At 46.2% G+C, this 12,172-nt stretch overlaps 1 protein-coding gene across 1 annotated transcript; it reads left to right on the top strand.

Moving 5' to 3' along the window:
* Positions 1-230: 230 nt before the first annotated feature.
* LOC309410418 (lysosomal dipeptide transporter MFSD1-like) lies at positions 231-11,623 on the top strand (the record flags this gene model as incomplete). Its single annotated transcript, XM_082006800.1, has 12 exons — positions 231-536; positions 2,481-2,605; positions 2,702-2,757; positions 3,413-3,556; positions 4,035-4,193; positions 5,770-5,885; positions 7,321-7,421; positions 9,348-9,459; positions 10,108-10,245; positions 10,815-10,954; positions 11,124-11,235; positions 11,507-11,623. Coding segments are annotated over 12 exons (1,626 nt in total), but the record flags the coding sequence as incomplete, so codon positions are not given.
* Positions 11,624-12,172: the final 549 nt, after the last annotated feature.

Raw genomic sequence — 12,172 nt, 5'->3', positions numbered from 1 at the left:
CTGAAGACCACTCCTCCACTTTATCACGCTGCTTTTCCGATCAGACCCGTTCCAGTGCTGGCTCAACCCAGAGGCGGCGGCCCGTACCGCGACATGCCAGCAGCCTCCCCCCCGGCGGCGCCCGCGGCCCCGGGCTCGTGTCCGTGTCCCCGGGCGGGCGGGGCCGGGCCCGAGGCGGGGCCGAAGCGAGCCGCGGGCGGAGGCATGGCGGTGGCGGCGGAGCGGGGTGAGCGCTGGCGGGGCGCGGGGGCGGCGCGGCCCGGGGCCGTGGGCCTCGCAGGCGGCGGAGGGGGAGGTCCGGCCCCGTCCCACCGCCGCCTGCGGGGCTCCCCCGGGCCCGCCCGGCTGAACCGCAGCGCGGGGCTCGGCGGGGCCTGCGGGAGGGCTGGGCCGGGCGCGAGGTGAAGGGCGAGGTGGGTCCTCTCTGCCCCGCAGCCTCCTACAGGTTCGCGGTGCTCCTGCTCAACTGCCTGCTCACCTTCGGCTCCTACTTCTGCTTCGACATCCCCAGCGTCCTGCAGCAGCAGTTCCAGGGGGTGAGTGCTGGGCGTTCGCCTGGGCTGCGGCCCGGCAGCGGGGCGGGCAAAAAAAGGCAGAACCAGCAAAATGGAGGCCTTGGTCACCAGCAGAGTTTCAAAGCCTTTCCTTACGCTGTCAGTATAAGAGTCGTGCTCCAGGGTCTTTTGTTCCGGACGCTGCGGGTGGGGGGGTTCCTACTGCCACGTTTGCCGTGAGGAAGGTGCACAAAGCCGGGACAAGCCACGAGGGGTTTGGGCGAGTTCTCGCTACTGCCTGGAGAACTGGGAATCTAAAACCTGCCCTTGCTCCATGGTTGTCAGCTCTCTGTCCGAACAACGGTTCGCTACGCTAACGAAGCTCGGAGTTAGAATAGGGCTCTCCCCGCTTTGCATGTAGACGGTACCTAGAACTGGTTGGAAGGCTGGCGGTGTTGGAGACAGGAGGCTAGAACAGACTTTCTGGGTCTTCACATCCAGCCGCCTGATACTGCAGGCGTCACGGCGTGTGCTTGTTTGCTGGCCGAAAGACAGGCCCGCGCGGGGAGGTCGGAGGGGTCCGTCGTGTGAAAGGTAGCTGTGTTCTCAAATGCTAGGAAATTTTGTTGTTCAGACTAACATCCCAGACGATTTCTGGGATTTCTCCAGGGATGCCGGAGTCCCAGAGTTGTTACCCGAACTCCTGAATACCCGACAGAAATTCTTACCTGACTCATTTACCTGTCATTATTGCATTTGTTTCATGTCTTTGGAGAGATGTTTTCACTCATGTAAAGTGGCATCATGTGTGCCATCTGCTGGTGGATCCCTGTGTGTAGGCTGGGAGTCACTGCCCTGCTCTTCGTCTGCTTCGATATATCAGCAATATATCTAAACTAACATATAACTTCTTTTAATTTTCAAAATGCACTTAATCCCTAACATTCAGTGACAGTGAACTCCGGGATAAATTGGGTGCAGGTTATCATTGCAAACAGGAGTAAAAAGAAAAAGTCAGTATTTATTGCTTGATCCTCCACAACTTCTATAGGAGAAGAGTCAGTTATTTATTTATGGAGTAAAGGAAAGGTTATGTCATATTTTGTTACCTAGGTAACTTTATAGGGTAGTGAAAACAAGCCGTATTTTCCTGTCTTAGGTACTGTGCAAACAGTCTTTTTATCTGTTGACACTCTCATCGTATTTTTACTCTGGCAAATTTAGCCTCTGCTTGCCTTACACAAGTGGTATGGTGGTAGTCGGCGCATCTAAGATCATCATGCAGCAGCAGATATGAGGGGTTTGTACATATAAAGGCTACATAAAAATCATGTGGTTAAAATTACGCTTTGCTTGTACTTATGCAAGACATTAAACGTGCCTACTAGTGCGGAAGACCTAGCATTCATCTCCTAATGCAGGTGTTTTTTTTGTAGTTGGAAGATCTGGTTTTTTAACCTGATCATACGGTGTGGAGGAGATGATGCTTTTCAGTAGCAAAAATGACATCATTAAATCATGCCAGGACTACCGGTTTCCTGCTGTCCAGCAAATGCTTTATAGCTGTGAATTAATATGGATGACCGCTAAGTTTCATATTTACACACTGCTTAAGACTTTATTGCATGTAATGAAGTGTCAGATCAAGCTAAACTATAGCCAAGAAACTAAGGGATCAAATAAACCTCATGGTTCAGTCTCCTGCCTTTTCTTTTGGACTGAAATGCATATAAAAGTGCTGAGCCCCTGCCACTACTGCCACAGAAAGGGGAAGGGAAGACATGCTGATGGACAGTAATTTCTCATTTGGCAAGGGCTGGCTTTCTGAGGGAAGACACAAGTCCTCTAATTCCTGGTCGTGGAAGTGGGAACTGAGTAGGAGAAATAGAAATCTAGCAGGCAAGAACTTTACTTTGTTTTTAAAGGAATGCGTGGGTTTTCATCCATGTCTGCTGCTTAACACAGGCTCTGTGACTTAATATGCAGAACTTGACCTGCCCTAATGGGACCCATCGTAACAGCACTGGGCATAATAGCACGCTGGACTGTGTTGAAGGCTTGGGAATGACACCTGCACAATACAACTTGCTGTACGCGATCTATGCTTGGACGTGAGTCACTTTTTTCTTGCTTTGGGGAGGCACTGTAGTTTGCTAGTTGCTTCCTAGCAGCAAGACACAAATGTTTCTGTTCTTCTTTTCTCCTAGAAATGCAGTAGTGGTTATTCTGGCTGGATTCCTGATTGATAAACTAGGAAATCGCTGTAAGTTCTGTGGATTAATTAATTTATTTTTGTACTGAAGTGGGATTTCAGGCTGTTCTTTCAGTGCGAAGGGATGACCAAAGTTTCCACTTCAGTAAGATCACAGAGAGATGGGAGAGGAGGGACAGGTCTGTGTGTGGAGTGTGTGGCGGTTAGCTGAGCAGCTCCATGAAGGCAGCTGAGATGTTTTCAACCTTTGACCACTGGCTTATCTGAATTTACACAGCGGTGCAGTAAACGTGCTTTGTTTAGACTGATATCCCAGCTGATTTCTGGGATATCTCCAGGGATGCCAGAGTCCCAAAGTTCTTACCTGAATACCTGACGTGGATGAAACAGGGAATAGTGTTAATACGTTTTCAGTGGGACAAACTGATAAAGTAGTGTTCTGATCCCTGCTCTGACATTTGTTCTGTTGTGTGCCATAATCTAAGGCCCAGCAGACACAGAAAATGCAGTTATGCTCTGTTTCTCTATCACAGAGGTAAACAACTTACAGATGAGGAGACAGATAATGAGGGTAAACTGATGGAAGCCCACAGGTTTACTGGCCTGTTTTGAGGTTGCTGTCTTGCTTTTTGACAAAGAATGCTTTTGTCCTGATCTTAGCATGTCTATTGAGGTTTGTTTATTTTTTTTTTCTGTTTCTCCCTAGTTGGTGTCCTTGTTTTCTCTCTCCTGACTGTGCTGGGATCATCAGTCTTTGCTCTAGGCTCACATTTCAAGGGGTCACCATACCTCCTACCAACGATGCTATCAGGAAGACTGCTCTTTGGCTCTGGGAATGGGTCACTTACTAGTAAGGAATTCACGTCCTTAATGCATCTCACCAGTGGGTCATCATACATTTTTATTTTGCCTCCTAGACCCTTTTCCTACCAGTCAGCTTCACCTGGTCGGCACTAGGAACCTACGTTGCTAACAGAAGAACCCTGCTCCTTGAAGGGTTGCATGGATTTAACGTGTACCGAAATGTTTAAATGTCTACCCTTCTAACAAGTTTGTCCTCCCAAGGGTGGGGGCTGCTATATGATTGCTATGCCTTTGGGGTTATTTTTGCTTGCCTTATCTGAGGCGTAAGTTCACCTACTCTGTCCCAGCATAATTTAGTACACTTCAAAATGGACTGCAAAGTTGACACGTACTACCTCCACTTGAGATGTGTAGAGGTCTCTTACCCCAGCTCAAGCTCTTGAGTTTGAGAGGCTGTGTTTGTTGCTTCTCTGCAATGCTCTTGGCCAAGTCTGTCTGTTCAGAGGATTTTTGTCTTCTCCAAGTTGTGCAGAATCGTATCACAGCCTTCTGGTTCAAGGGGAAGGAACTGGCACTGGCATTTGGACTGACTCTGTCTTTCTCCCGTCTTGGGAGTGTCCTCAACTTCTTCTTCACCCAGCAGTTTGAGGCAAAATTTGGAATGCAGTGGACACTCTGGGGAGGTGAGTTTCTGTGGTGCTTTGGCCTTTTGTTTTCTAGAGCTGATGCTAGCCTGTTTCGTCCAGTTACGAAAAGTACCTGAAAGAGATAGTGAAGTTAGCAGGAGGCGGAACATTATTTTCCAATTTTTCCTGTTGCTTTCTGTATGCAATGGAGTGGTGTTTTCTTCATCGATGCCTGAAAACCCTCTCTAAAGCTGTAGTGTCAGCCTGATAGTTTTTTCTGCAGTTTTCTTGAGATATTTTAACATCTGCAGTCACAGGTGGTCAGTACTAAATGTAGGTTTACTCCCATGGCATGGGAACTTAAGAGTGAAACAAGAGAGGAATCTAATGTGTTTGTTTTTCTCTACTTTAGCTAGCAGAACATGCTGGTTCTGTAGTAGCATCTGTATTGGTCTCATCATTACATGCCTTGCACGTGGACTGATCAAAATCGTAGGTTTAAATTACTGTGAATCTGAATCTGAAAGGAGAATCTGAATGACATGTTTCTTAGTGTGAATCTGTTCTAGGGCTCATAGCTTTAAAAAATTTGAGTTTCTCTCCTCTCTTTGGTGCAGTGAGGTGGGATCTGTCTCTAGTGGAAGGGATGACCTGTTTCACAGTGCAGTTAAGTAGTGGCACTCCCGTACTCTGGTGTGCCGGAATGGTGATGTTAGGGAGACCTGCCTCAGGGCATCCTTTGTGTACAAAACCTTGGTGATCATAGGAAAGTGTTATTTCCCAAATAACAAAACAGTACGGGCCATCACCCATGGAAAAGAGGATGCAGATGTGAGATAAATATTGAAGTTGAAACCCTGCTCATTTGGTTCTAGCTCTCAGAGAAGTAACTGGGATGGGCACGGTGTGTCGCATCCCATCTCACACTATTAGTTTTATGCTCAGGCAGCATTTGCAAGCACAGCACAGCGACTTCAGTAGCCCATGAAGGGATAAATACATCAGACAAAGTGTGTATGCATCACAGAGATTGTTTTGGCTCTTTGGAAAACAAAATGAATAGAGATCTGAGAGAAGGATGTCTGCAGCAGATGCCCGTTGCCAGACTTGCTTCTGGCATACCCAGCACGATCTGACTCACTTCTCTGGAGCCGAGTGTGCTAACAGGTCAGATTGCTGTAGTAACTGAAGTGGCTCACGTAAATGAAGAGGTATAACTTGGCTTCCAGGACCAGCCCATGAGTGATGCGTCTCCTGCTCAGGGGACCATCGACGTTTCTTTGTGTCTGGCTTGTTTTAACCTTGGGTTTGTTACGCACAGGCCTGCTGCAGTTCAGAAGGCATTCTGGCCTTAGTCCAGCAAAGTGGCTGTCTTTAGAGATGGCTGGGGCTTTCGCTTCGCTGGCATCAGGCAATTCTGCAGCGCATCGGGAGCTTGGTGGATAAAGAGCTCAAGGGTTCTGACAGGGTGGTAAGAGCTAAATGGTCCTACTGTATGGCTGCAGTAGGGAAGGCTGTTACGAGAAGCCAGGAGTAGGAGTCCTAGAGAATTCTGCTTATTACATGCAGTTGGTTTTGTCATTCAGCTCTTTCCACACTGAGGAATTTATAACACCTCTTGTGTCTTTTCCAGGTACCGTGCTCTGTGTTCTTGGTTTTGTTTCAGCCCTCACAGTCAGTGTACTAGATAAAGTGGGCATGAAGCAACTGGGCTTGGATGGGGTTATCCAGCAAGAATCCAAAAAAGTGGTATGTGGTGCACAGACAGCTTTTCCATCTCAGCCTTGGAAAGCCTGGGTTGCGTGAGCACTGCTTTTGCAGCGCAGGGAAGCCTGTGGTAGAGCTGATCGTGGCCAGAAGAGGGCATTGACACCACTTGGTTAAATCTTGCAGAGTAGTTCTTCAGGTACAGCTGAGGATATGGCATCTGCAAGCCACCAAAGTCTTAAATTTTCTGTTTAGAGCCTATGTATTTGCAGCCTTGCAGAGAGCTGAATTAGCACTCTGAACAGCACTACTTCTCTGAGCAGTTACTTCTTGACTCTCAGTGGCTCAGGGGAGGATTTTGTGCATAAAACTAGACAGTAGCCTCTCTCTGGAACTGCTTTCTGGCTCACAGGATCCATGATAGAAAATAGCAAATCTGGGCAGTACAGAACTATCTTTTGCCAGCCATTATCTTCCATTCCTCCTTGCATTCTTCTGTCTAGCAACAAGCAGTAGAGGCAACAGGTTGCAATTTTTATGGCTGTCATGTTTTAACCCCAGCTGGCAACTAAACACCATGCAGCCGCCTGCTCACTCTTCCCCCCTGCCCTGCGTGGGATGGGGAGGAGAATCAGAAAAAAAGGTAAAACTCGTGGGTTGAGATAGAGGCAGTTTAATAGGACAGCAAAGGAAGAGGAAAAAAAACCAAACCAAAACAAGCCGTGCACAGTGCAGGTGCTCACCCCCGCGGACCGATGCCCAGCCCATTCCCGAGCCGCGGCCGCCACCCCTCCACTGGCTCCCCCGGTTTGCGCTGAGCCTGACGTCGTAGGGTACGGAACACCCTCTGGCCGGCGCGGGGCAGCCCTCCCGGCTGTGCCCGCTCCCGGCTTCTTGAGCACCTCTGCACGGCAGGGCACGGGGAGCGGAAAAGTCCTCGGCTGAGGGTAAGCGCTACGTAGCAGCAGCCAAAACGTCGCTGTGTTACCGACATTACTAAACCCAAAAGACAGCGCTACACCGGCTACTGGGAGGAAAATTAACTCTGTCCCAGCCGAAACCAGGACAATGGCACTTGAATCTATCAGACAGCTTCCTTCTCATGACAGTGTTCTTACTGGTTTCTGTATCTGTGTTGTGACTCCTGTATATACTGTATCTTTCCACTGTTTCACTTAAGGTTTTGCAGTAGGCTCTTAATAGAGGCTGCTTAGAATAGTCTCTTGCAGCCATAACCTTTATAAAAATAAGAAGGAAGCTTTTTTTGTTTTCTTTACTGAATAGTGTTAAAGAAGGAATGCTTTGGAGTCTGCGCATGCCAAATTTCACTTACAAGTACCTGAGCTGCCTTTCAATTCCCTTTTACCTGCTGTTACCTCTTAAATTTTTTGTGACCTTCAATGGCTTGCAGGAAGTGACATTAGTGGGAAGCTGAAGACTATTTCCTGGTGAGTGAGGGCACATCTTATCTTTGCAGCGCATTCAGGACATCCGGCGACTTCCCCTTCGCTACTGGCTCCTGGTCCTCACCATCATGTTCTTCTACAACGGAGTCTTCCCCTTTGTGGCAGACGCCAGGTATTGCTCTGTGGCTGTAGAAGCAGTGCCTGACACAAGCCTATCAGAGCCTTGAAAGCCCTTGATTTTTAGCTGAATTGGAAATAAGGGGGTAATAAATATGGGGGTAATACGCGTATTCCTTCCACTCATGAAACACAAAGAAACATGTCTTTAACCCCTAGTTAACGATATGAGGATTCTTTGACCTTCCTTTCCCTTCAAAGATGAGGGAGGCTTCTGAAGGAAAGCAAAAATAAAGAGAAATGATTCATCCAGTATTTAAAGCTTGGAACATTGCCAAAGGAGGATCAGAAGGATTTGGGAGATGGGGAAGAAATACTTTATTTAAAAAATAGCCCATAGACATTTCACCTTTGTGATAGTCCAACAAAGTGGCTATCTTTTGAGCTGGGTGGGGTGTTAGCTTCAGGGGCCTGAGGCAATTCTGTCCTGCAGTTCCTGCATGATGTCTACTGCATTTGGAAGAAAGCTGAGCTTGCATCAGACTGGATTTGTAGGTTAGGAAGCCTCTGCATCCCAGCACAAGGCTTGCAGACTTCCTTTTTTATGCCTTCATTTGTTTAAAATAAAGAAGCAACCTGCCTGACTAAATTGGGGCTCCTGCTTCTGTCCTGTGGCTCTGCCACAGACTTGTCATTTTGCTGCTTTTTTCCTGTTTGTGGATGTTGCTGCTTCTATCACCAGTATGAACTTTTATATTAGCAAAGGCCTGCAGTAAAAAAAATGACAACATTATTATCGTAGTATTTCCTTAGTGATGTGTTGTAAGCCACTGTGAAATCAGGAGTGAAGAACTGTCATGAACATTGTAACAAATGTACAAGTGACCTCTTATTAGTAAAATAAAGACGTTCAAAATGGAAAGGATCATCAAGGCCTTGATGACATGGGCTATCAGTTGCCCTCTCATTTTAACCAAAAACAGTGTCTGTTGATCACACAGAATCCTCATTTCTGCAGTTCTGCCTTCCTGCAAAATTTTTTTTTTTGCTCCCTGTAGAGCAAAGGTTCAGGCACCAAGAGTTATGTTCTACACATCTTTTCTGGCAAAAAATGCTATGCTGCTTCCAGTCAGGAAAATAATGGTCTCAGGACCACTGCTCTCTGGTGAATTCTGCTGCAGTAAATCTTCAGGGAACAGTGTCTTGTTTCATACTTTGCTGACAGCACCAGCTGTAAAAGCTCATTATTACTAATGTTAAGTATCCACGCAAGGAGCTAAACCATGTTTAAGTAGCTACACGATCTCTAAACAAACTAGTCTTTCTAAGCTGTCATGACCATATGACTGTAAATTCTGTGAAAAATTTGAGTCAGTTTTAATGCGTGTCCCTAACAAAGGTGAAGGGCTGACTTCCGACAGTGAAAACAAAACTTCGTTTGTAGGTTTTCTGCTTTAACCAGAAGTCTCCTTAAAGATGCCAAGGGGGAATTCCTACTACTTCTAAAACACAGGTGTTCAATTTAAATGCTGATCTTTGCTGCTGGATTATTTTAAAATGTTTTTCGTGCCCCTTGGCATTCTCACCCTTGGTCTGATAATGGCTTCTGCCTCTTCAAAGAGAATGTAAAAAATCCATCCATATGTTTTGGACAGATGAAGGCAAATTGCTGCTTCTGAGCTCTGCTGATGTAATTGAACATATGCCCGACTTTAACCTGCAGTTTTACTCTGCACTTGCAGAAGCATCTTGAAAGTGGCTATTTAAGCTACCAGCTTTTCTGTGGTATGTGCCAATTAAAAAGAAAATAGAACAACAAAGGCTTGGCACTACAAACCAGGTGGACTCAAACTTGTTTACAAGTCTTTTCATTAAAACCCTTCCTGTCCATATGTTTGTGCTCAGACTTACTTGCTGTCAAAATAACCAGATCAAGAATATTAATTATGTAATTTCTCCCCCCCCCCCCCTTTATTTTTAGCAAGTTTATTCAGGATAAATATTCTGGTTACAGTCAGCAGGCAGCCGCATACATTGCTGGGGCAGTGTACGACAGCTCCCTTGTTCTCTCCGCAGCAGTTGGCATATTAATTGTGAGTACCCAAAACCAGAAGTGCTTCCAGATAACTTTTTCCTAATTTTTTTGAAATGTCTTTGTTACAACCCCCTCAACCAGAATTCGGCCTGTTGTTGCTGAACAAGCGGTCCTTTAATTCCTTGCAGACTGCAAGATGCACTTTAGTCTGAATTAAATTACAAGAACTAACGTTAACCCATTTGTCCCTCTGTCCCTTACATGTGCTGTAGTAGCATCAAACCATGGTAAATGGCTGTATGTTTTGAGAAGTCTGAGATTGGAACAGAAAGGATCGGGATAAGCTTTGCAAGTAGATGGGGAAAGGACAACCTGCGTGTAATCAGCTCCTGTTTTGTCAAAGTCTTCCTTTCCTTATTTCCATAATCATCAGGGCATAATGAATGGTGTGGTTTTCCACCTCCTTTATTAAAGCCTGCCATTTCACATGAATACTGGACACATGATTCTCTGACAAGTGTTTCAGTCTTGGTTCAGGCATATGCAAGAGGAACTAGTAATAGCTAGTCTGCTACAATATCAACAAGTAGGAAATGACACGTTACTGCCACTCATGCCAGCCCACTTGGCGCAGCTGCAGGTGTTGCTAGGATCTGTGGGAAGCAAAGATCCCTTGTAAGGGGCCTTCTGTTGTTTCCTTTACCAGGACTACGTTGGACTGAGAGGTGTCTTTGCTGTTGGCTGTGCTGCGTTGACTCTGCCGGTCTTCACTCTCCTGGCATTTACATTTGTTCCTCCGTTAGTCTCCACCATCTGGTTGGGGATTACTTACTCCTTTGCTGCTGTAAGTTCACAACACCCGCTGCTTTGTGGTTGTGCTTCTTCTGTGTCCTGGATGGCACGTTTCACTCTCCTGTGTCCTGGTGAGCAGGTTTAGCAGCCACAGTTTAAAGTCACTGGCTCCCCAGTCCAAAGTCTTCAGACTTCGGTTACTAGCAAATAACCCTGAAGAATCAATATGGAGCAAAACGCAAAGCAGAGTAAAGGGACCATTTGATAGAGTGTGCAGCATGAATCTGTCTGTGCTTTTCTTAGTGCTTTTTTACCTCAAATGTAACACCTGAATCTTCTTTGAGTCTAACGAGCTGGAGCAGCAGGTCTAAGTCCCCTTCAGAAATCTGGAGCCAGGTTATTCCTGTTGCAATAACGTGCATTGTCTGTGCTGTCCCAGGCTGCTTGAAAAGGATGGGGAACTGTCTTGAACCAGCCAATAGGCTGGGAGGGATAAATACCAGATTTTTTGAAGAGAAAATATAAATGTTTATTTAGTGGGAATAATTCCTTTTTCATCCAATGACTGTCTAACACCTCTAAACAAGGCTTTGAGTTAATTCCTCTCATTACTCCTACCAGGCTAGTATGTGGCCATCCATACCTCTTGTGGTCCCCCAGGCAACTTTAGGGACTGCTATGGGGCTTGCAACTTCCGTGCAGATGATTGGAGTTGGCCTTTCGAATCTGATTGTTGGACATATTCTAGGAACAAGGTCCAGGTGAGAATGCTTTTTCTTTTTTTTCAAGCAGAGACATCAACAGTGCTTTAGTGGAGTGGTTTGAGAAGAAAGCAGTGTCTCTGCAAACAGTGATGCTGCCAGGAAGTAGAGAGATGCCTTAAGTATCTTCAAGTGACTAGTTGTCCTATCTTGTTTTGGCTTTTTCTAGCGAATTAAAGATCCCCCTGTGGCGCTGGCAACAGATGATGGTCTTTATGTTGGCAAACACTGTTGCATGCATTGTTGCGTCCGTTAGCCTCAATGTTGTGGACAAGAAACAGGTAAGTGTGATAATGCATCACTGAGTTGCTTTTATCAGTATAATAGCTGCTGGGTGTGTATATAAGTAATTCCCCTGACATAAAAATGGGACTGCATAAAAAGAGAACTATCTGCTAAAATATTGATGCAGTGCATAGTAGTCTTACCTCGTATCAAGCTAGCGGTGCCTGTATTTTTTTGCAGGAAGGTGAGGGGAAGGGTGAGGACACAGCTGTAGCTACAGTAAGAACAGTATCATTTTAGTCACTAAGTGCTTCTTTGGATTTCCAGGATGGGACACTGAACAGAACAAGAAAGGGAGCACCTGTGGAGCAGGAGGACAGAGACCCTGCAGATGCAGCACCACTCCTGGATGATGGAACAGGAAATGAAGGCTCTGCCAGCTGAACCTCTGCAGTGTGAGAGCAATGAGGGCTGACAGACACAGCACTGATCACTTCTGTTTGAAGCGGATTTTTAGCCTGTGTATTTTAAACATCTTTAAAGGGAATCTTGAAGGGAATTGTCTACAGAAAGGGAACATTTCCACTTTCTTATGCCTGGCACACAAATGAAAGGTGTCTGCTTGTATGGGTCGTAGGCATTCTCCAACATACAGAAACCTGCATGGGGCACTTTAAGAACTACATGACAGTAAGTGAAACTAACCAGCTGAAGCTTGTTCATAAGCCATTAGATAGCTGCTTTTCACTCTTGCATCAAAACTGCCGGCATCAGGTGTGCCTGCCTGGTCCACCACTGTTTCTCCATCACAAGAGTCCTGCACATCACCACTTGCTAACTCCCATACCTTGGTAGCCTGCTGTTTCAGCTCTTGCTCTGGATTAGCATGCATCTTTCACAAACTACACCATCCATGCAAGTGACACCATCATTATTCCTTAAGCAGGAGACTGAATTAATCAAATTGATTACCTTTTGCAGACAAGACTAGCT

The sequence above is a fragment of the Phaethon aethereus genome (genome assembly GCF_964289735.1).
Source record: "Phaethon aethereus genome assembly, chromosome: 15".
Classification (NCBI taxonomy): domain Eukaryota; kingdom Metazoa; phylum Chordata; class Aves; order Phaethontiformes; family Phaethontidae; genus Phaethon; species Phaethon aethereus.
The sequence above is the reverse complement of the archived record's forward strand: the minus strand, read 5'-3'. Positions and strand labels throughout refer to the sequence as shown.